The sequence below is a fragment of the Typopeltis vanoorti genome, chromosome 21 (genome assembly GCF_054136105.1).
Source record: "Typopeltis vanoorti isolate ZY-2024b chromosome 21, IOZ_Tvanoo_1.0, whole genome shotgun sequence".
Taxonomy (NCBI): Eukaryota; Metazoa; Arthropoda; class Arachnida; order Uropygi; family Thelyphonidae; genus Typopeltis; species Typopeltis vanoorti.
The window spans coordinates 29,853,815-29,880,044 of NC_143569.1; the positions used below are offsets into that span (position 1 = coordinate 29,853,815).

The 26,230-nt window shown below is 36.8% G+C and overlaps 1 protein-coding gene across 1 annotated transcript in view; it reads left to right on the forward strand.

Annotated features, from left to right (window-relative positions):
* Positions 1-26,230, forward strand: part of LOC150094691 (uncharacterized) — a 326,662-nt gene that overhangs the window by 250,468 nt on the left and 49,964 nt on the right. The window contains exon 7 of the mRNA XM_090411634.1: positions 16,845-16,964. Within this exon, the coding sequence (XP_090267760.1) occupies positions 16,845-16,964 (120 nt within the window). The remainder of the gene's footprint in view (positions 1-16,844; positions 16,965-26,230) is intronic.

Here is a 26,230-nt window from a genome sequence, read left to right on the forward strand (position 1 = left end):
TCATTCCTTCTCTTGTAAGGGACTTGATGAAGCTTCTTTTTTCAACACACAGAAAAGTATTTGAGATTTTTGGGTCAAGATTCAAGTTTCAAAAGATTTTAAATTTTAGCAAAATTTTAAAAATTGCATATGCATTCTATTGAGAAATTCATAAAAAAAATGACTTTGAATTTACTTGATTTTAAAGACTATTTTTATTTTTTTGATGAATAAATCATTGTTTAAGTATAAACAATACTTAAGCAATGTATTGGGGGAGTCACTGCTATGAATAAATAAATTTGGTATTGAAAACAGGTAGGAACATTATAAATATCAACTGCATCCTGCAGTTAATATTCATACTTGTTCTATAGGTTGGCAGAACAACCTAGAACAAGTAAACCACCTATTTACACACAATTTTTAATGAAGATGGGAAATGAAATATGGTAACAGAAAACAGAATTAGTAAAGCTGGTGTAGCAAGAAGTCAACTGAATAATTTCTTATGGAATAAGAGAGACGTTAGGCAAAACACTAAACTAGCGAAGTATGAGGGTGGTCTGAAAAGTTCTCAGCTTCGACCATAGATGGCAACGCTATTGGCAATATTTTTTTTTTCTAAGTTGGCACATCTGTCATAAGCATCCATGTGAAATTGCAAGTCATTCTATCAAGTAGTTTCTTGTATACAGCTGTCTGAAGCAAAAGTGTTGTCTGTATCCCTTGAAATGGATAAAATTGAGTATCATGCGGTTATAAAATTCTTTGTAAAAGAAAGTTTAATTGCAAAAGAAATTCATTCGAAGTTCATAAAAGTTTATGGCCACTCTTCTCCTTTGTTTTCGACAATTAAGAAATGGGCTTCCGAGTTTAAACGTGGCTGTACCAGCCTTGAAGATGATCCACGTGAAGGAGACATCCAAAAAGTGTAACAACACCAGAAATCATGAATCGAGTGCACGATGTTGTACTGGATGACTGGCAAGTCAAAGTGCATGAAATTGCTGAGACTATAGACATTTCAAAAGAATGTGTAGGATATATTTTGCATGAAGAATTGCAAATGAAAAAGCTTTGCCCAAGATGGGTGCACACTCTTCCTCACAGCAGATTTAAAATGCACTTGCATGAAAATCTCTAAACAGTGCTTGGAGCGTTTTAACAAGAACAAAACTGATTTTATGCCTCGATTTATTACTATGGATTCACCATTATACACCGGAATCCAAACAGCAGTCAAAACAGTGGACAGAAGCCCGTTGTTCAGTGCCAAAGAAGACAAATTCGGTTCCATCAGCAGGAAAGGTTATGGCATCAGTGTTTTGGGATGCTAAAGGCATTTTGTTTATTAATTATCTTGAAAAAAGTAAAATAATAACCAGGAAATATTATTCTGATCTTTTAACCATATTAGACGAAAAAATTCATGAGAAACCCGGTTTGCAGAAGAAAAACATCATCTTTCATCAGGACAATGCACCTGCCTACAAAGGTGTTTTGGCAATGGGAAAATCAAGGATTTGCACTATGAACATCGACCCTGTTCCCCCAGATTTGGATCTCTCTGACTTCTATCTCTTCCCTAAACTAAAACTCTTCCTTGCTGGTCAGTGTTTTTCTTTGAATCAAGAGGTGATTGCAGCTGTAGAGGGGTATTTTGCAGATCTTAATGAGAACCACTACAGACACGGAAAATGGCGCTGGAGCATTGCTGGAATAAATGTATTAGTCTTAAGGGAGATTATGTTGAAAAATAAAAATAATTTTGAAATTATAAATTTGTTGATAAGATGTGTTCATATTAATTTATGTCTGTTAATTTTTGCTTTCTCAAACTAGTCTCTTGAGAGTTAAAAAAAATTAAATTGAAGTTGTCTTTCCTTTAATAAAATATATATACCTAGTCTAGCCATAAATACTACTAAAACTTGAACAATGCATAAATCTTTAATCTGTCACTAAATCATTTACAGCTTTCAGCACATACAGATCATATGTATACATATGACCTGTATGTGCTACTATATGCATGTTATAACATGCATATAGTAGCACTTAATGTTCGAAATGTTCCCCTTTTGCCTTCATCGACGGCAGCATGCACAACTCCAACAGAAACCCATGCCCCTGCTCACTCTAAATCCACCTTTAGGCTGGCAGTGCTGGGATGTTGTTTCTTGCAGGCTATTCTCTCAAGCTCCAACCACAATTAGGCCGATAACTTTTCAGACCAACCTCGCACAAGACATTACTCAAACCAGTTTTAACTTATGGATGTCAGAGCGTTAAAATAGAACACTTGATCAAAGACTGGAGACTATAGATATGATAGTTCTGAGAAAGAATAAGTGAGTGAACATATGGTATCAGTGGCAGAATCATAATAAAAATGAGGATATTAGTAAAGAACTGGACATTGTTAGCATTCTGGAATGTGTTGGCAGAACTAATCTCAGGGTGGTATGGTCATTCTAACAGAACGGGAAAAGTAAAGTTTGCAAAACAACTTGTCTTTGCCAGTAGGAAAAAGACCCAGAGAGACCATGATCTAGATCATTGGTCTCCAAATGTTTCGCCTTGAGAACCACATTGGGTACTTCAGCACTGTTCAGCAGGCTGTAGTGAAAAAAAAACGCTAGAACTAGATATATGCTTTTTATTGAAAGCAGATAAAAGTCCTCATGGGCTCACTTTAGTGAGTATGGACATGGCAAACTCGAGGTATCTGATGCTGGACTATGCCTTACTTCATGTAATATACATCTGTTATATTATCTGTAGACTGGTCCTCTCCCCCTTCTTTCTTTGCTTCTTTCTTCTCTTCTTGCTCCTTACCCCCAATGCTATTAGAGTATTCGAGGGCTAGAGGTGAATATTTTCTATCTTGCTATGTCATTTCGCCTATTGCAGCCACTGAAGGGGGCAAGCTAGTCCCAATAGGTGCCGGTCCCAAACCGGATAAATGGCAAGGGTTGATGTCAGGAAGGGCATCCAGTCATAAAACTTCACTGCCAGCTCTAACTATGATCAAATGAGTCTAAAAGAAAGTGATACAAGGACTAGGCCATATCCCTTAAGCGATGTGCAGCCACATCACCCTACAGCTGCGAGAAGTGGACAAGGGCTACCGCATTAACGGTGGGTGCGGTTAAAGAAGCAAGCCCAGCAAGCAGATGGAGAGAATGTTGGAAGCATGACTGGAAGGGGAAGAGAGAGGTGGCAGACATGATGAGGAAGAGGAAGTTGGACATTTTATGCATGCAGGAGACAAGGTGGAAGGGAGAAAAGGCAAAGGAACTAGGAGGCGGGTATAAATTGTTCTACTCTGGAGCAAATAAAGAGGGAAGAAATGGTGTTGGAATTGTGGTATGTGGCAGAGTGAATGGCGAAGTACTGCAAGTGTGTAGGAGGAACGACAGGATCATGCGAATGAATCTGGGTCTTGGAGAAGAGCAACTGGTCATCTTATGTGTGTATGCCCCACAAGTTGGCTGTACAGCAGAAGAGAAGGATGAATTCTGGAATGTGTTAGATGAAGAAATGATGGAACTGGACGAAAACGAGATGGTGATTGTCGGAGGAGACTTGAACGGACACATAGGGAGACAGAATAAGAACTGTGAAAGGGTGCATGGTTGCTATGGAGTGGAAACGATGAACCAAGAAGGAGAGAGGATTTTGGACTTTGCAGTAGCATTTGATCTGGCAATTGTGAACTCCTTTTTCTGTAAGAGGGAAGGGCATTTGATAACATTCAGAAGTGGCAGCAATAGTCCACAGATTGACTACATTTTGACTAGAAGAAAACATCTTAAGGCAGTAAAAAATTGTAAGGTAATCCCAACAGATGAGGTGGCACAGCAACACCGGCTGCTGTACGCAGTTTTTAAAATAAAGTTGAAGATAGGAACCTTTGGAAGCCATGAGAAGAAAATTAAGTGGTTTTGCTTAAAATAAGAGGTTGTGAGGAACCGTTTTAGTGAGAAGGTGTTAGAGAGGATTTTGGATGGACTAGAAAGTGTACAGGACTCGTGGAGACATAATTCCAAAGTAATTCTAAGCTGTGCAATTGAGGTGCTTGGTGAAACATTCGGAAAGATTAGAGAGCAGAAGTAGGGTTGGTGGTGGAATAATAATGCACAAGATGCAGTGACGGCTAAGAGGAAGGCAAAGCAGAAGTGGGACGAGTCAAGAGTGGAAGAGGACAGAGAGGAGTACAGAGAGAAAAAGAAAAAGGGACGGTGCAGAACTTTGGTAGAGTGGAAGTGAAGGAAGCCATAAAGAGGATGAAGAATGGAAAATCCGTAGGCCCTGACAGGATCCCAGTGGTAGCATGGAAGGCACTAGGGGAAGAGGGAATTGACCTGCTGTGGGACCTGTTAATAAAAGTTTGTCAACATGAAAATGTACCTGAGGAATAGAGGGAAAGTACTCTTGTACCCATCTACAAGAGTAAAGGGGATGCCCAAGACTGTAAGAATTACAGAGGAATAAAGTTGATGTCCCACACAATGAAAATCCTAGAGAGGGTTCTTGATGGAAGACTGAGGAAGGAGGTGGAGATTGCAAAGGAGCAATTTGGCTTCATGCCTGGTCGATCGACAACAGATGCTATCTTTGGGTTACGATAGATGATGGAAAAGTTTCGAGAGAAGCAACAGGAGCTACATCTGGTTTTTATTGATCTGCAGAAAGCTTATGATAAAGAGTGCCAAGGCAAGAAGTCTGGAGGTGATTGAGGGAAAAGAATCGTGCTATATGTCATCTGCATACAGCACGATGCAGATGACATCGTGCTGTATGCAGAATCAAGAGAAGAATTGGCAGCACTGGAAAGTTGGAGGAAAGTACTAGAAGAGAGAGGTATGAGACTGAGCAGAGGTAAGACAGATGATATGTGTTGCAAAGTGGATGGCAGCCAGGAGACAGATCTAGAGCTGAATGTCATCAGGAAGGTCAGTGACTTTAGATACTTAGGTTCAACAATGAAAGAGGATGGTGAGGCTGAGAAGGAAGTGGGATGCAGGATACAAGCAGGATGGAGAAACTGGAGAGAGATGGCTGGAGTGCTATGCGATAAGAGGGTACCGATCAATCTTAGGACAGTAGTGAGACCAGCTATGACATATGCTATGGAAACCGTGGCCCTGAGGAAAAATAACATCAGCAGGATGGAGGTAGCGGAGATGAGAATGCTTAGGTGGATGTGCGGTGTGACCAGAAAGGATCATCTAAGGAATGATTATGTAAGGGGAACGGTGAAAATTACGAACTTAGGAGCAAAGATACAGGAGGCAAGGTTGAGATGGTTTGGTCATGTGATGAGGTGGGAGGAAGAGTATGTGGGAAGGAAGGTCATGCAGATAGATGTGCAGGTGAAGAGGAAGCACGGACGGCCAAAGAAGAGATGGTGGAGGAGTACTTGAGGATGAAGAACTTCAATGTGACTACAGCCCGAGACAGGCGGTTGTGGAGAAGACTCACCACAAACAGCGACCCTACTTAAGTGGGAAAAGCTGCAGAAGAAGAAGATTGAAAGCAGATAAAAACTGATTACAGAGTATGTAATCAGTAATCAGTGATTACAGAGTATGTGAGATTCAATTATCGTATATTAATGACAACGATTTAAAGCGAATAAATCAAGGAAAAGAAGGAGTAGCCATAGTATTCAACACAAAATACGAAGCTAATCTTCTTGAATGGCAGTCAGTCTCAAGTAGAGTAATGTGGGCAAATATGAGAATGGGGAACTGGACAATGAGACTTATTTGTGCCTATGGTCCCACAGAAGGTTCTACTAAGGTAGAAGTGGAGGAATTTTTTGACGCTCTAGAAAAAGCAACTGACACAATGAAAAAGGAAAAGTTGGTCCTTGTTGGGGATCTAAATAGCAGAGTAGGAAATGATTGCGAGACATACAAAAATATTTTGGGAAAATTTGGAGAAAAGAGCAAAGCTAATAATAATGGCAAATATCTGTTGGATTTCTGCTCAGGACATGGACTGGTTATTACTAACACCATGTTCCAACATAAAAATGTGCACAAATTCACATGGAGAGAAGAGGCTAGGAATAAGAAAAGTCTCATTGACTATGTTATTGTTGATAGTGATGTTTTCTCTATGGTGCAGGACACCAGAGTGTACAGAGGATTTGAAATTGGAAGTGATCACTGTTTAGTCTTGAGCAGGATAAAATTGAATTTCATATTGAAAAGAATAACATGTAAGAAAGTTTTAAAGCGAATAAAAGTTGAGCAGCTCTCAGATGTGAACTGTAGACTAAAATACAGAAAGATTATTGAAAAGAAAATGAAAGAGTTTGAGAACAGGAATCAAACCTTGGAGATTCAGTGGCAAACTCTGAAGAAAACATTGATTCTGCCAGAGAGGCATGTGGTGAGGTTGTGTGCAAGGATAAAAAAATCAGAACTCCCTGGTGAACACAGGAAGTTAAAGAAGCAGTGAAGGAAAAGAAGAAAGTATATTAAAAGTTCCTGGCAAATAAGTCAGCTTATGCTCTTAGAGAATACAGACACAAATGTAAGAAATCTAAACACTGTGAAAAACTAGCTAAACAAAAGTCATGGGAGGACTTTGGCAAGAATATAGAAAATAAATATCAAGAAGGTGGCAAAATATTCTTGAGGTTGTTGAAGAAGCTTAAGAATGGAGGAAAGAGTGCTGTAAAAGGAGTTAGAGATGATAAAGGTGACATGAAAACAGGAGAAAAAGATATCCTTGAAGTATGGAGTAATTACTTTGAAAAACTGCTAAATGAAACAAGCAGTGATGACAGCACAGTGATAAAAAAACACTAACCAGGCATGCAGTCAGGAATACATATCCATACTTGAAGTAGAAAAAGCCATCAAAGGCTTGAAATGTGGAAAGGCAGCAGGAGTAGATGATATTCGACCAGAAATGCTGAAGTATGGTGGTATAAAAGTCTTACAGTGGCTGCACTGCATAGTTCAGAAAGCCTGGATAGAGGAACGAATTCCTGATGATTGGAGTAGAGCTCTCATAGTACCCATATATAAAAAGTGAAATAAAACTGAATGTGAGAATTACAGAGGTATTTCCCTACTGAGGGTTCCTGTACACCCCTTGATAGTACATGGCAGGAATTTGATGATGATATATATATATGTGTGTGTGTGTGTACAGTTACAAGTTAGGAAAGAACAGTAAATTTCCTAACTTGTAACTGTATACACATATATATATTTATGTATATTAAAAAAAAAATTTTTTTTTTTAAATAAATAAATTTAGGAAATTTAACCTTAGTTATTAACAGTTATTGTTTCATCAGCCTTTGTACCCGTACTGATGATGCCTGTGATACTCAGGCGAAAATTCTACGAATAAAGAATAATTTACGTGAGTTAATTCCGTTGTTATATTAGTAAGAAAAAATTATCTATGTTCATCTTTTATAATAATAATCTAAAACATAACTGATTATTAATCATAGAGATGCTGGCAGTATCCTGTACACTCATTATTACCATCCTCAACAAATCTCTAACAAGTACTCTCAGGGGAGGTGTGATACAGAAGTGGGGTTCTTGCTGTCACCACTCTGATTGAGTGGTGACAGCAATATTTTTCCTTGACCAGCTTGTTGATGTTGGAAGTCGCTATGCGTAGAGTATTCGAGATGTTGGTCCATAACCTGAGTTCTTGTGTTCATTCTGGAGAAGAACTGCTCACATAAGTATTTGCTTCCTAACATAGTGCACATCTTCAAAGCATGCTGGCAAAGATTACGGAATACATCCTCAGAAATGTAGTCTTTGTGAAATGTAAACAAGGGAACATTGAATAATTTTTCTCTCAAAGAAGAGTTGATTTGCAGTTCAAGCAGCTCCATTTGTACTGAGCCTGGCATTTCGGCAGCACTGAAAATAAATCTAAAGAAGACCGTTGGTTACAAAAAATACAAGACAGTGTTCAAACCAGTTTTAACTTATGGATCTGAGAGCTGGGTCAGAAGTAAAACACTTGACCAAAGACTAGAGACCGCAGATATGAGAGTCCTGAGAAAGATTAGAGGCGTGAACAGATGGCATCAATGGCAATATCATATTAAAAATGAGGATATTAGGAAAGAACTTGACATTGTCAGCATCCAGGAATGTGTTAGCAAAGCTAATCTCAGGTGGTATGGTCACTTAAATAGAATGGGAGAGGAAAGATTAGCAAAACAAGTGTTCTCTGCCAGGTTGGCAGGAAAACGACCCAGAGGAAGACAAAGATATAGGTGGATTGATACGGTACAAAGTGCCTTAGACGATAGAAATATAAGATCTGATAATGTTAGTCTTGACAAGTAACAGTCTGATTTGGAGGAAAATTGTAGATAGGAAGTTAGTAATGATGTAATTTTTTCATGTAGTACTGTCATATCCTGTACACCCCTTGAGGGTACATAGCAGGAATTTGATGATGATGATGATGATAATGACAACGAACACTATCAGCAAATTTTCATATTTTTATCACAAATTATAATAAAACCATTAATGTGAATGATGTAACTGTGTTTGTGTTTTTAAAATCTTATTAAACTGAAGTTCAAATTTTGAAGTGCTAATTACAAGTAGCGATTTCAAATGTTCATCAGATAAATTTGCCCTGTATTTTTTGACTTGATATATTTCATTCGGGAAAAAGTTTGTTCACAAAGATACATTGTCCCAAAAATAGAGATAAATTTAGAAGCAAATTTCTTCACATTTGCTTGTAAAATTTTGTAAAATTCAAATTTTTTTTTCTTCGTTAGTCCATTTTAACCGACCTTTTACAGTCAAAAAGACCGTAACTTGAATTATGGTTACTACTTTTTGCTATTCGGGAATATATTTTGAACACAATTTTAATTTTAATTAATGCATTTGAAATCTATCAACACTCCGTGTGTTTTTTTTAACAGATGCTTATTGAAAAATTAGTCCAGTTGGCAGGTTGGATAAAATCATATCACAGGCCATAGTGATATGATATATGATTTGGAGACCCCCCCCCCGATCTAGATGAAATTATACAGTAAGGAGTGCCCTAGAAGCCAGAAATATAATATAATATTGGGAGTCTTGACATATAGCAAATAATTAACTTGGAGAAAAATTGTTTGATAGGAAGTCAATAATGGTATAACCCTTTTCTTCATGCTTACACGGTGATCAGAATACATTATAAAAAATTATGGAAACAACTACCATGTTAGAGCAAAACTTTAGTTTAATATAAACCAAAATGAACACTCGATGCTTCGACCTTCGTATCAAGGTCATCATCTGGAGGATACACATATATACAAAGAAACAGCTGCACTACAATGTACATGGTTTGCTAAAGTTACTGACCAACCATTACAACAATTATAGGCCTGACCTCTGGTGGAAAAAAAAAAAAAGAAACATTTACTACATCAAAGCTAGAGTCTTATTATTATCTATTAGGTTACAAAATTAAATTGGGCTGGAGAGCAAGATGTTTTTATATATATATATACAGGGTGTTCGGGATAAATTTGACATATTTATAATTAATTATATTTTTCCGTAAGTTACATGTATTAACACACACTTCTCTTCATTTAAAAGTTTGGACCCTTCTTCATTCATATACAAGATGTCAGAAAGGATGGATAGCTGGAACCCACCTGAATCATGGAAGAGAATAACTTGTATCATGATGATTCGTGCCCGCCATCAAAATAAGGATATTACGACTGCTGCCCAATGCTCCCTGAATACAGTAAAAACAATCAGGCATGAACTAGAGACTTGCAATGGTGACTACGAGGATGTAGCAAGAAGAAAGATACCTAGCAGACGATCTGATTGCGTTCGTACAGCAGAATTCCTCGCAAATCTGCAGGAACAGGTGTTGAAGAACCCTGGCATTGGAATTCGGGCTTTGTTCGTGGAGTTGCTAACTGTAGTCAAGCCCTGGATAACAAGGGTAGCCAATGGTAGGCCGTATGTATGGCAGCAGGATTCGGCCCCTTGCCACACCTCTGGGAAAAGTCAAAAATGGTTGTCTGAAAATTTCTACGACTTCACCAGTCCAAATGTTTGGCCTCCAAACTCCCCAGACCTTAACCCCATGGATTATTTTGTATGGGGCGCAGTTGAAAAAGACACCAATCGCACTTCCAGTAATACAAAAGCCCAGTTAATGGATAAAATTAAAACAGTTTTTGCGGCCCTTCCCAGGGAGACTGTAGCATCAGCTTGTTCGAGGTTCCGAAGCAGAATTGAAGCTGTGATCGATGCTAATGGTGGTTATTTTGAGTAAATCTTGTTGATAGTATTGTAATTAACTCTGCCTGTAATGTTTTTTTGTCAATTCATTAAATTTAATAGATACAAAGAAGATTTTCTTTTTCCTTACGAAACTGTCAAATTTATCCCGAACACCCTGTATATATATATATATATATATATATATATATATATATATATATATATATATATATAAAAACTATGTAAGTATATATATATAAAAATTTCAACCAACTGGTATGGAATAGTTTCCAATAAAAGTTGAAAATTGCTTAAAGTCCTAAAGAATGCTGGAAATTAAGGCTGAATATGTGCCATCCAAATTCTTGGAATTTTTATGCCACCATTATTGTCTAGATTAGGGTGGTTAATCAGAATTTCACATCTATATCTATAGTTCACTGGCCATCTACAGATGCCGTATTGTCACTCAGATGCTCAGTTATGTGCCACACACCAGGCCTCGTCGTGTAGTCCTGTTGTATGCTGTTCTGGCAGCCTCAACTCTCTGAAGATCAGTCACTCCACACACACTCCATCCATCTCATTGATAGTCTACCCCAGGGGTCTTCAAGGCATGGCCCATGGAGCTCTTTACTGTGGCCTGCAGGCCATTTTGAAAAAAAAATAACTACTTAACATTAAAACGCGATTAAATAAAAAATAATTTCACTGAAACCCGCAGGACACTAAGCTATGCTGCAGTATTTAGAATTGTAAGATGCTTTCCAGATTCACAAGGAATGCTGTGCATTTGATACTTTACATAAAATCCTATAAAAATAAATATTAAATAGACATGCTTCTTCTCCCAGCACCAAGTGGTACTTAAGTACTTGTACTAACATCACAGGTATATGGCAGAAGCAGTAGTTCATTCGAGTGAGCTGTCTAGTGCCTTCCAGATACTTCGGTATTTTCATATAAATACAAGAGGATCTCATTTACAGTCAGTCAATCATGAACTGTGCGATATTCTTGTATAAGCGCATGATAGGTTCATCGTGTCAGCCATAGCCTATTGTGGTTTTATATTGCCGGACTTTTTTCATTAGTGTGAGACATATTCAGTGGATAATAACCGTTACACAGCCATTTTGGATCACCTTCCATCACTATGGCATCTACGAGTAAAAACCATAAATCAAGTGATTCTTGTCAGGTTTTTAATGAAAAGTGGACCAATTTGTACTTTTTTGTGCTGATCGACAATAAGCCAGTGTGTTTAATTTGTCGTGAGTCAGTGTCAGTATCAAAAGAATACTATATAAATCGACACTATGAGACAAAGCATGCACCCAATTTCGATCACCTTCAAGGACAGCTTCGCGTGGACAAAGCAAACTGTCTCAAAATTGATTTAAAATGCCAGCAGGGTATGTTTAAAAGGCAGAGGGAAGAGAGCCAAGCCTGCGTCCAAGTAAGTTATGTAATAGCTGAAAAAATTGATAAAAAATTAAAAGCCTTATTGAACGGCGAGTTTGTGAAAGATTGTCTCTTCGCTGCTGGGGAAATTCTGTGTCCAAATAATAAGGAAGTGTTTAAAAAATAGAGTTTGTCTGGGGTAACTGTAGCATGATGTGTCGAAGAAATTGCCAATGACACCGATGGAACTTTAAAAAAAATGGTCATCCAAATTTACATCATATTCACTCGCTTTAGATGAGAGCACAGAAGTGAAGGATACAGCACAATTGGCTATCTTTGTCTGTGGTATTGATCAACAATTCACTGTGACAGAACTGCTAGCACTGGTACCTATGAAGGGAATGAAGAAAGGCACTGATATTCTTGAAGCTGCCAAGAAAACGCGCAAGCATTTAGACCTCAGTTTACCTAAACCTTGAGGGTGTGGTAACTGATGGTGCCTCTGCTATGGTGGGAAAGAACGAAGGGTTTGTTGCACTGCTAAGGAAAGAAAACCGGAACTAGAAGGAAAAGATTTCATCCATTACCACTGTTTAATCCACGAGGAAAATTTGTGCACATAAACTATTGGATTTGAAAATGTCATGAAAATTATTGTTACTGTCATCAGCATTATTAGGGCAAGAAGATTGAATCATCGTTAATTCCAAGAGTTTTTGACGCAAGAGTGCGATGTGGTTTATTATAGTGATGTGCGTTGGTTGAGCACAGGGAAGGTTCTTAAAAGAGTCTTTGACTTAAAGAGTGAAATACAGCAGTTCATACAAACCAAGAGGAATCTGATTGCAGAATTTAACCATCCAAAGTGGATGACAGATTTTGCCTTTGTGACCAATATCTCGTTGAAGATGAATGACCTAAATACATGGCTACAATACAAAGATCAACTGGTGCACACTCTGTTTGATCACATCAAAGCTTTTGTGGCCAAACTCAAACTTTGGGAGGCAAAACTCACAAAAAAAAGACTTAACTCATTTTCAGCTTCTCACCGAGTCCAACTCTTGATGAATACACTACAAAATTAGCTGTGTTGCAAAGTGAGTTCGAAGAGAGAGATTTAGCGATTTTTGTAACCAACGGTCTTCTTTAGATTTATTTTCAGTGCTGCCGAAATGCCAGGCTCAGTACAAATGGAGCTGCTTGAACTGCAAATCAACTCTTCTTTGAGAGAAAAATTATTCAATGTTCCCTTGTTTACATTTCACAAAGACTACATTTCTGAGGATGTATTCCGTAATCTTTGCCGGCATGCTTTGAAGATGTGCACTATGTTAGGAAGCAAATACTTATGTGAGCAGTTCTTCTCCAGAATGAACACAAGAACTCAGGTTATGGACCAACATCTCGAATACTCTACGCATAGCGACTTCCAACATCAACAAGCTGGTCAAGGAAAAATATTGCTGTCACCACTCAATCAGAGTGGTGACAGCAAGAACCCCACTTCTGTATCACACCTCCCCTGAGAGTACTTGTTAGAGATTTGTTGAGGATGGTAATAATGAGTGTACAGGATACTGCCAGCATCTCTATGATTAATAATCAGTTATGTTTTAGATTATTATTATAAAAGATGAACATAGATAATTTTTTCTTACTAATATAACAACGGAATTAACTCACGTAAATTATTCTTTATTCGTAGAATTTTCGCCTGAGTATCACAGGCATCATCAGTACGGGTACAAAGGCTGATGAAACAATAACTGTTAATAACTAAGGTTAAATTTCCTAAATTTATTTATTTAAAAAAAAAAAAAATTTTTTTTTTAATATACATAAATATATATATGTGTATACAGTTACAAGTTAGGAAATTTACTGTTCTTTCCTAACTTGTAACTGTACACACACACACACACATACAGGGTGTTCAGGATAAATTTGACAGTTTCGTAAGGAAAAAGAAAATCTTCTTTGTATCTATTAAATTTAATGAATTGACAAAAAAACATTACAGGCAGAGTTAATTACAATACTATCAACAAGATTTACTCAAAATAACCACCATTAGCATCGATCACAGCTTCAATTCTGCTTCGGAACCTCGAACAAGCTGATGCTACAGTCTCCCTGGGAAGGGCCGCAAAAACTGTTTTAATTTTATCCATTAACTGGGCTTTTGTATTACTGGAAGTGCGATTGGTGTCTTTTCAACTGCGCCCCATACAAAATAATCCATGGGGTTAAGGTCTGGGGAGTTTGGAGGCCAAACATTTGGACTGGTGAAGTCGTAGAAATTTTCAGACAACCAGTTTTGACTTTTCCCAGAGGTGTGGCAAGGGGCCGAATCCTGCTGCCATACATACGGCCTACCATTGGCTACCCTTGTTATCCAGGGCTTGACTACAGTTAGCAACTCCACGAACAAAGCCCGAATTCCAATGCCAGGGTTCTTCAACACCTGTTCCTGCAGATTTGCGAGGAATTCTGCTGTACGAACGCAATCAGATCGTCTGCTAGGGATCTTTCTTCTTGCTACATCCTCGTAGTCACCATTGCAAGTCTCTAGTTCATGCCTGATTGTTTTTACTGTATTCAGGGAGCATTGAGCAGCAGTCGTAATATCCTTATTTTGATGGCGGGCACGAATCATCATGATACAAGTTATTCTCTTCCATGATTCAGGTGGGTTCCAGCTATCCATCCTTTCTGACATCTTGTATATGAATGAAGAAGGGTCCAAACTTTTAAATGAAGAGAAGTGTGTGTTAATACATGTAACTTACGGAAAAATATAATTAATTATAAATATGTCAAATTTATCCCGAACACCCTGTATATATATCATCATCATCAAATTCCTGCCATGTACCATCAAGGGGTGTACAGGATATGATAGTACCACATGAAAAAAATTGCATCATTACTAACTTCCTATCTACAATTTCCTCCAAATCAATCTATTACTTGTCAAGACTCCAACATTATCAGATCTTATATTTCTATCGTCTAAGGCACTTTGTACTGTATCAATCCACCTATATCTTGGTCTTCCTCTGGGTCGTTTTGCTACCAACCTGGCAGAGAACACTTGTTTTGCTAATCTTTCCTCTCCCATTCTATTTAAGTGACCATACCACCTGAGATTAGGTCTGCTAACGCATTCCTGGATGCTGACAATGTCAAGGTCTTTCCTAATATCGTCGTTTTTAATATTATATTGCCATTCATGCCATCTGTTCACGTCTCTAATCTTTCTCAGGACTCTCTCATATCTGCGGTCTCTAGTCTTTGGTCAAGTGTTTTACTTCTGACCCAGCTCTTAGATCCATAAGTTAAAACTGGTTTGAACACTGTGTTGTACACAGCTAATTTAGTGTTCTGACTAATTTCTCTCTTATTCCATATGAATTTATTCAATTGACTTCCCACCATACCATCTTTGCTGATTCTGTTGTCTATTTCTATATTTAATTTACCATCTTCACTAAAAATCGTATCTAAGTAGCTGAAATGTTTTACTTGTTCCACAAGTTCTCCATTCACAACACAGTTGACATTTTCAATGATTCTGCCTATTTTCGTTGTCTTTGTCTTTTTATTGCTGACCTTCATACCATATCTATTACAACAGTTATTCAATTTAGTCAGAGAATCCTGCAGACTTGCAGCGGATTTATTTAGAAGTATAACATCATCCGCATAAAGTAAAGAGCTGACATTAACATCTCCAATTTTGATATCATGTTTAATACCACTTTCCTTCATAATGTGATCCATATAGACAATAAACAACAGAGGGGACAATCTACATCCTTGTCTCACACCAGATTTAACATTAAACCATCTTCCTGTACTTCCTTCAATTCTAACTGCTGACTTACAACTCAAATAAAGACTAAGTATTGCTTGATATAATGCCCCATTGACAACCATATAACTATAGCGTATTGAATAGTTTCTCTCTTGGTACCTTGTCATATGCCTTTTCTAGCTCGACAAAACTTAAATACAGATCTTTGTTATATTCCCATGCTTTCTCAACTATTTGTTGTAAAGTGAAGATCTGATCCTGACAGCCTCTATTTGGCCTGAATCCAGCTTGTTCTTCACCAAGCTATTCTTCCACAATTCTTCTCAACCTTTTCTCAAGTATACTGGCATAAATCTTGCCAGGAACACTCAGTAGGGAAATACCTCTGTAAATCTCACATTCAGTTTTAAGTTTTAAAAGAGGTAAACCGTGAGTAGACATATCGATACAAAATAAATAACGGAAAAAACTCGCGTAGAAAGATTATTTAATAGTATAATTTTCGCCTGTGTGTAACAGGCATCTTCAGTACATTAAGCTCAAAATTAAACACTAACTGACAATTCCAAAAAGCGCCACCTAAGTAGCTGGTGTAAGATAACTAAAAAGGTCAAAAACTTTCCTTTCCTTTTTTTTTTTTAGGAAAGTTTTTGACCTTTTTATTTATCTTACACCAGCTACTTAGGTGGCGCTTTTTGGAATTGTCAGTTAGTGTTTCATTTTGAGCTTAATGTACTGAAGATGCCTGTGACACACAGGCGAAAATTATATTATTAAAAAATCTTTCTACGTGAGTTTTTTCCGTTATTTATTTTGTATCCACATTAAGTTTTATTTCCCTTTTTATATATGGGATACTATTAGAGCTCTACTCCAATCATCAGGAATTCATCCCTCTGTCCAAGACTTCTTATGTTGATAGTACTGATCTTTAACTGGTGATATTGAGTTGGGGTGTGTGCTTCCGGATTTGTTCAGTAGCTGGCTTTTTGCTGTTCGCCCTGGTTCTCTGCCAAAAATAATGGGGGCCTTGTTTAACCGGGCGATGCCCCAGCTGGCATGAAATTTTGTCGTGTTGTACCATCATTTTGTATATTGGTTTAAACCAATAAGAATACAATTTGGTCGGATAAATCCCAAATTGCCAGCCCATCCTCATTCGTTCAGTATCCAGGTAGATACCCAACAGGGTGCACCACGAGAAGGTAAAGATTGGACATTAGGTCAAGCACTGGTCGGTTCTCTGCATTCCTTTAAAGGCTATGTGGAGATCTCCTCTCAATTATACAGCTTTGACCTTAATGTTATTAAAGTTTGAATAAACATCAGAATAATCCCACTAAAAATATTTATTTTATATTATATTATAGATGCTGTAGCTCAAGGGGTTGTGCCTTTGGTAGAAATGTATGTAACTCCACATATCAGCCCTCTTGCCCATGATATTCACCAAGCACCTGCTGCACATGAAGAAGTCACACATTTTCAAGGTAAGACAGTCATATGTGGCAAACGTAATTTGTGCATAAATAAGTAGAGAATATGGATAGAATATTCTGAAATTGTAGTAACATGATTGGTTTGCATTATTATCATATCAGGACTAATCCTTAATAAGATTTTTTGAGATCAGTCAGTCTATTATTTATTTTAAAAAAAATGAAATTGAAGTTTCCTTTCCTTTAATGAAATATATGCCTACTCTGGCCATAAATACTGCTAAAACTTGAACAATGCATAAATTTTTAATCTATCACTAAATCATTTACAGCTTTCAGCACATACAGATCATAAGTATAACATGCATATAGTAGCACTCGATGTTCGAAATGCATTCATCAATGGTAGCATGCACAAATCCAACAGAAACACTGCCACTGCTCACTCCAAATTCACCTTTATCATGGCAGTGCTGGGATGTCATTTCTTGCAGGCTATTCTCTCAAGCTCCAACCACAATTTGCAGTCCAACAGATTCAGATTGGGACTTCCAGATGGCCAATCAAATGGTGATATGTGGTTGGGCATAGACTCCAAACACATTTGTGTGGTCCTCACCTTGTGTGAGGGGCTGAGGCCTGTTGGAAGGTTCACTGCCTATTGTGAAACAAGGTGTTGTTCAGGGGACCATATACCATATTTCTCTTGTTTGTAACAAGGTATGATCCAAATTAATTTATGTCTGAATTTTTTTCTGTTATTATTGTCTGTCTGTCTTGAAAGTTAAATGAAATTGAAGGTGCCTTTTCTTTAGTAAAATTAATGAAAATACCGATTGTGTTGCTTTCTTGTGCAGGAAGTTACGTGAATCATCGTCATCAAATTCCTGATATGTATCCTCAAGGGGCATACAGGATAATTGTGATGGCACAGTAACAAAAAGTTACACCATTACTAACTTCCCATCAACAATTTTTCTCCAGATTAATCTGTTATCTCTCAAGATCCCAATATTATTGGATTTTATATTTGTCTTTTAAGGCACTTTTTTTACTGTATCAATTCATCTATATCTTGATATTCCTCTGGGTCATTTCCCCTGCCAACCTGGCAAAAAACACTTGTTTTGCTAATCTTTCCACTCCCATTCTGTTTAAGTGACCTTACTTGAGATTAGTTCTACTAACACATTCCTGAATGCTAACAATGGTAAGTTCTTTCCTAATATCCTCATTTTTAATGGAGATATTAGGAAACTCTCTCTCTTATCAGAGGTCTTTAGGTTCAGATCAAGCATTTTATTTCTCAGATCGAGTTAAAATTGTTTTGTATACAGCTAATTTAGTGTTTTGACTAATTTTTTTCTTATTCTATATAAATATATTCAACTGACTTCCTACCATACCAGCTTTAATAATTATGTTGTCTATTTCCATATTTAATTTATAATCTTCACTAAAAATTGCCTAAATAGCTGAACTGTTTTACTTTTTCTATAGGTTCTCCGTTCACAATGCAGTTGATATTTTCAATGCTTCTGCCGTATCATACCATATCTATTACAGCAGTTATTCAATTTGGTCAGGGAATCCTTTAGACTTGTCCTGGTTTTATTTAGGAGTATAACATCATTTGCATAAAGTAAAGAGCTGAGATTAACATCGCAAATTTTGATATCAGGTTTAATACCACTTTCCTTCATAATATGATCCATATAGATGATAAATAACATTGGAGATAATGTACACCCTTGTTACACACCTGACTTAACATCAAAAACCATCTTCTTGTATCTCCTTCAATTCTAACTGCTGCTGCAGCTCAAATAGAGGCCATGTATTGCTCAATATAATGCCTCATTTTCACCATATAACTGGACTATTTTGCACAGCTTTCCTCTTGACACCTTGTCATATGCCTTTTCCTGATCAATAGAAATCCTTGATATATTCAAGATTGTCAACTATTTGTCTTAAAGTGAGAATCTGATCCTGACAACCTCTATTTGGTCTCAGTCTATTTTGTTCTTCACCAAGCTTTCCTTCCACAATTTTTCTTAGCTGTTTCTCAAGGTTACTTGCATAAATCTTACCAGAAACACTCAGTAAAGAAATACCTCTATAATTCTCACATTCAGTGTTATTCCCTTTTTTTTATAGATGAATACTATGAGAGCTCTGCTCCAATCATCTGGAATTTGACTCTCTTAGGCATTCTGTATTATGCAGTGCAGCCACTGTAAGTTTTTGTAGGCAGTATTATTGAATTTAGCTTTATAATAGACTGTCTTAAAAAAGCCTTCAAGTTTTCCAACCTTTTTAGAATTAATCTTTTTATTTTGGAAAACAGTTGGGGATATGATTCCTGAGCAATTTCTAGCCAAGTATGTTTTGTGAAAAGTGAACTGTAAAGGCCTTGAAAACCTTGTAGTCATCTAGAGTATCTGTCAGCAGTTCCATTTTTTTTTACATTACAGAATGCAACTTTGTCTTTTTAGTAAAACCACTTGAGTTCCTTGAGTCATTTGTCTTGTTTTCAATTGATGACAGAACTCTCTTTTTCCAGTGTTTTTGATATTGGTATGGTCCCTTACAATATCAAAATTTTTTAGTTTTATGAAATCAAACCTGAGGGTTTGATTTCATAAAACTAAAAAATGTCATGTGCATGTACTTTCATTTGTTGTCCATAATGAAGCGTAAATTTATGAATTATTCATAAAAATAATTGATTAGGTAAGAAAAATAATGAAGTTTGTGAAAACAACAGAAAATAGTCATTGCTAACAGTAGAGCCAGACTAACTTTTCATGATGTAATGCCAGTAACGTAATTTGAACTCCAGCTCTTCTTTGCAAGAAAATTGTGTATTTTAATTAACACCATCAAAAAAAAACTTTTCATTGTGTCAGTTCAAGGATATAATTACGCTAAGTTAGTTCAAGTTGTGAATTGTTGAAAATAATGCTAAAGTGGATGTTGAGAGAATTACAGTTGGTAGTAAAATAAATGAAAGTCAGTCTTGTTAAATTAATTTTTAAGGATATCTCTCATTTTTATAAGAATGGCAATAACTTGCAAGTAATGCAAAAGAAAATTATGACACTGGAAAAAAACACCTCTAAACAACTTTATTAGTGTAGAATTTTTGCCTCCTAAGTATCATAAGTATCGTCAGTACACAATCACAGAATGGCAATCAAATATTAACAGATAATTCTAAAAAGCATCACCTAAGTAGCTAATGTAAGATAACTATAAAAGGTAAGTAAGAAAAAGAAAAAAAGTCATACATTTTAAGTTTATTATTCATGCTGGGGGCTCATCATCCTAGTCAAAAGGTTAGAACTATTAAAACATTAATACATCATGCCCATTCTTTATGCTCTTCAGGCGAACTGTTACAGAAAGAATTACAACATATTAATTCCACCTTGTTATCTAATGGTTTTAAGGATTCCTTCATCAAAAGAGCTCTTGATAGTTATGGTATCTCTACCTCTTCAAATAGAGAAAAAATAACTTGCATTCCTAATCCTTATGTACAAGGCATTAGTGAATGCATAGTGGACGTTTTAAAATACTGAATATTTTGTTGCCTTATGCTCCATCATAAAAATATCCACTTTTCTTGTTTCTCCTAATGGCAAGCTTCCACCTCTCAATTATCCAGGCATCTATGAGATTCCTTGCCCTTGTAAGTTATCTTATCTTGGACAAACCAGGAAGATATGCTTTTATTTGGCTAGAAGAACAGAACACAGGTCTTATATTAAATACCATGAGCCGGTACAGTCTGGACTTGCAGAGCATGTTATCAACACTAAACATAGATTTCAGTGGAACAAGGCAAGAGTTCTTCATAAAAGTCGTTTCCTCATAGAATGGCTTTATAAAGAAATATGTGAAACTTTACTTTACTGTCCTAACTTAGATTCGATGGTATATGTCTATCCCCTTTGTGGGAGATGGTATTTTATAAATCAGCTAACCTTTCCTAGTTTTATATTGTCTAAATATTTATTTATTTATTATTTTTTTTAAATAAATTAGGAAATTGCTAGCTTTTTATAGTTATGTTACATTAGCTACTTAGGTGGCAATTTTTAGAATTGTCTGCTAATGTTTAATTGCCATTCTGGAATCTTGTATTGACAATGTCTATGATACTTAGGCAAAAATTCTATGATAATGAAATTGTTTGTGATTTCTAGTGCACAATTCAAGATAGATTTTGTTAAGATTTAATTAGCATCATCGATGGTAGTAGCTGTGTTTAACTTTTTTAGTTCATTTTTGAGCGATTCTCTATAACAGCTTTTATTGTGGTAGAGGTTTTGTAGATTCACTAAATTGAACTTTTTTCTTATGAGCTTATTCTGTTCCCATTTTTTGTTGATCCATACTTTTGTCCTTACTAGTCTGTGGTAACTTCCTGTATTAAATCTATTAAGCACTTCGGTATTATTTATTATATATCTTCTGTTGGAGAGGATGAAGTCTATTTCATCGTAAGTTTGTCCATTTGGACTTCTCCATTTTTGGTTGATTTTCTTCTTGAAAAAGCTTGTTCATAATAAAGAGGTTATTTTCTTCTGCAAATTCAATAAGTCTTCTCCTCTTTCATTCCTCTGTCCAAATCCAAATTTACTGATGGAGTTCAGATGGTCATCTCTGCTTCCAATCTTGGCATTAAAGTCGTCCATTATAATTATGTAGAATTCTTTAGAATTTTTTAATGTGTATTCTAATATTTCATAGAAATCTTTTATCTCTTCATCTGGATGGTCCGTAGTTGGGGCGTATATTTGTATAATTTTCAATTCGTATCTTTTATTTAAAAAAAAAAGAGCCTGTGTAGCTCAGTGGATGTGGCGTTTGCACACCATGGCACTTGGCCGCATGAAGGAAGACTTGATTTCGAGTCTAGTCGGCGACTAAGCCTTTTTTTCGATCGGTTCCCGAGTTAGTCGCTCTCTGGCATGGGCAAGCAGGTTTTTCATCCCATAAACTCAAGAAAATCGACCGTAGATCCCACATTATTTCAGACATTAAAAATACAAGTGTTAGTGTTAGGGACACTTGTTGCGCCATCACTCTTCATTACGTACCACTTAATTAGTAACAGCCTTGGGCCAGCTATCTCTGATTGGGTACCAATGGAGATTGAACTGCCCACTCGGCCTCCAAAAGTTAGATAGGGCTAAAAATGGCCTCACCTACTCCCTATATATATGGGAATAAAAAGGCGTTATCTGATTTTTTTTTTTTTTTTTGATCTTTTATTTATGAAGAGACTTAGTTCAGCTATTCTTGATGTTATTTTTATTAACAAACAGGACATTGTCCTTGATTGTTTTATTTATTAGCAATCTTACACCACCAGTTGAGTTTCTGTCACATTCACAGTGGTGGAGTAGATGCCCATCTTTTAATCGCATGAGAGTTTCTTCTTTCCTTCTTACCTCTGAAAGGCCCACAACATCCCATTTTATATGGTCCAATTCCTTCACAGTTCTTCCAATCTGTCATCATCCCATAGAGATCTGCAGTTATATGTTCCTACTAATATCCTTCTATCATTATGCACTATATGTGGACTCATTGCAGTTAGTGGAGACTGTATCATATTTTTCGACCTAGACCCTCTGCCTAAGTCCCGGATGCATCCCTTTTTATGCTGGGTGACGGATGAGCCAGTATGTAATTTTCCTACTTTATTCATCATTTGCATTGTCCTCATGGGGAGGTATTTGGCCTTATAGCACCATGCTGGCCAGATTGGTTGGTGCCTCACAATAGTGCATAAGATGAAATGACACAGCAAAATAGGAAAGATTCACCCCTAGCCCTCGAATACTCTAATAGCATCGGGGTTAGGAGCAAGAAGAGAAGAAAGAAGCAAGGAAGGAAGAGGAGGGACCAGTCTACAGATAATATAATAGATGTATATTACATGAAGCAAGGCATGGTCCAGAATCAGGTACCTCGGGTTTGCCATGCCTGTACTCACTAATGTTTCATAGAAATCTTCTATCTCTTCATCTGGATTGTCCATAGGTGGGCAAAAAGATTGTCTCAAATATGAGAGTTCTGAAAACAAGGTCAGAGGAGTTAACAGATGGCATTAATGACAGAATCATATTAAAATGAAGACATCAGGAAGTAACTTGACATTGTTCGCATTTAAGAATGTGTGAACTGGGCTAATCTGAGGTGGTATGGTCACTTAAACAGAATGGGAGAGGAAAGATTAGCAAAACAGGTGTTGCTACCAGGATAGCAGGGAAAAGACCCATGTTCTGGTGGATTAATCCAGTCAGAAGTGCCTTAGAAGAACAAAATGTTAGATACGACAGTATTGGAGTGCTGACAAGTAATAGACTCATTTGAAGGAAATTGTTGAAAGGAGATTAGTAATCATGTAAATTATTCATGTAGTGCTGTCATATCAGCCTGAATATTCCTCAAGGGTATGTATCAGGAAATTATTATTATTATTTCTATTATGTGACACCTCCAGGGAGTCCAAAGACTCATTGAGGGAGAATGTGCCAACACCATCGATCGAACAATAGGTCCCCTTTTAACTACTAACCGCGCTCAAACCTGCTTTCCTTTTTGCGAGCCATTAGAAGCAGAGGCTCTACCAATCGACCAACCTTGCTGGTTATTCTGATGTAAGAAAATAGAATACTGTACGTTCCTGTCAAATTTAATGATTTTGTAAAATTTATAAAACACATCAAATGGAAAGAAATGATCTTGTAAAGACAGGAATTTAGTTTTAGGTTATTTAGTTCCATTTATAAGATCCAGCAGGGGAGACAGGGGTCAAAAGACTGTCACCTGTCACGTATAATGGACATGAAATAAGTAAAATTGTTATTACTCATTTAGATGAAGGAAATATTATTTTTTCACAACCTGGTATCAGTTTAAAAATCCTGAGGTTGATCATTTGTGATTGATTTGTTAAGTGATTCATTTAGTGCTAATGTTAAATAAGTCATTTTTATGTGTTTTATTGTGTTTTCCCTTAGAAAATTAGTGTTTTAGTCATATTTTAGTCATTTTTTTTTGTTGTGTGTATATGTTTGATTGTTATAACTTTTTGACATATTGCAATGCTAAATAGTGTCATAGAATTATGACAGAATTGCACAAGTATTGAGCAGCAACAAAATAGAACACCAATAAGGATAGTGAAGTTGAGAACCAGAAGGCTTGCCTAGTAGAAAGAAACTTGAGAATATTGAAAATGAATGAACCTCTGAAATTGCAAAATTCAAACAATTATTCTGCAGATGCCATGGGAATTACAATAAGATGAGAAGCATTTAAAGGAATGAAGGGAAGATTTGCCAACCTGTTGGCCGAGTGGTTAGCATGAACTTCCTCTCTGCCTTATTGGAGGTTTGAAGTCGCTTGAAAAAGTTCCATGTTTGGTCTCTAGAGCAAGGTTTCTGAACTATGTAAAAATAAATTTTTAAACAATTACAAAATATATATAAAACTGATAAAAATGGGGAAAAATCATTACCCCCACTCACAGTATAAATGTACTGTAGGTTTACTAACCCTTTCATGGGTGGTGTTATAAATGTTGTTTCCTTAATTTATTATGATTCACTATGGCATTATTATTTATTATTATTATTATTATTATTATTACAGGCGACTCCAAGGAGTCCTTAGACTCATTGAGGGAGGTCCTAAACATCATGTCCATCACAACTATTTGACATTCACACAGTATCTATTATACTTTGCCTTGAACTCATTCACTGTCACAGCACCCACAACAGACTCAGGCAGCTTATTCCACTCATTCACCACTCTAAAAGTACTCTCTGGTTCCCGTTTATATGTCCTATCAATTCTGTGGTAGTCACTTAGATTGCTCACGTGTGCGAATTCGATAAACAAAGAAACTGCCCCTGGATAGAGCCAATTCCTTTATTGAAAATCTGGAGCTGTCTCCTCGTTGGGTTCTGGAAAATTAGTTTGTTAATGCTGCGCCATCCGGAACCATTAGATCAGAAAAAGCTTCTTAATCAAGGAGTGGACTCTTAGAGTGACACACGGTTATACAATTTATATAATAACAATTTCTCAGTTAGCGAAATGCCTTATTTTAAACTCTCATTGCAGTCATGGTCTTCCCCAATTAATTAGTTCCGCTCAGGTTCTACTTGATGAGCGGTGCATTGGATTCATACATCAGGCAATTTGTTAGGTAAAAGAAAAAGGGTTTATTCATCAAACTATCACAATACAAATTTACAAGACTTGTCATTTGACTAAAGTAAATCTTTCTCCTAAGTTAGCAGAATTAACTATACAGAACTTCAGTATTCATTGTTGAATTCTACCACGAAACAATATTAATTATGAATCAATTCACTGATTTCTAACAATCGGATATACAATTTCTCTCAATGTTTAATTTATCAAACTTCAAGCATTACTAAACTGTAACATACTATATACAAATTATCACCGCACTATATCAGAATTTACTCTCAGAGATAAAATATTCTGGAGTTGGCTAAGCCCTAAAGTCCTGTTTCATATCTTATATAGGTCCCACTAATGAATAATTTTGCACATTATTACACACAGAGTACTTTTATACACACAAGGGAAACTAAAAGATGCATACGTTACCGGGACCTTCGGACTTCGTAGGGTCTATCTCTCGATCCTTACAATTCTTTCCACAGCTCAATCCTTCTTCTTCCTCACAGTTGTCTTTCTGATGGGCCAGCCTGGAACTCACAATCATGAATTATCCTGTCCGATGTAGGCGAGAACAGCTCTGCTTAAGTTGAGCAGACGGTCATGACGGTCAGCTTGCTCTGATTCTTCCTGCTTTACTGACAAAATGCCCGCACTTGGCTCGCTACTCGGCTGCATAACTGTGTCTAGACATTGTTCTGTTGATCACTCTCACGTATTCATCTTGGGGAATAACTCGAGCTGGGCCCCTCGAGTGATCTGCACCAAAGTTGAGATAGAAGCAACCAAATGAAGAGCGCTGAGAGTAAGAGTCTATGAGAGAGCAAGCTAGCGGTGTCAAGCTTTTTATATTGTACCTTGAGCGGCACTCCTACAGTGTCATACCTTTCTGCTCGGCACTACTCCTTTGCACGCGGTTCCGGTCCTTCTCCTCGTGTCTCCCGAGAAACTCCTGTGCGCAACTTACTCCGTGTGTACGTGACGGCCGTAGGGCATGTTACTAATCCGAATGTCTCGCTTGCGAACTTTGAACTTACTTTTACATACTAACGTAATTCTCATCAATTTTTCTTCCA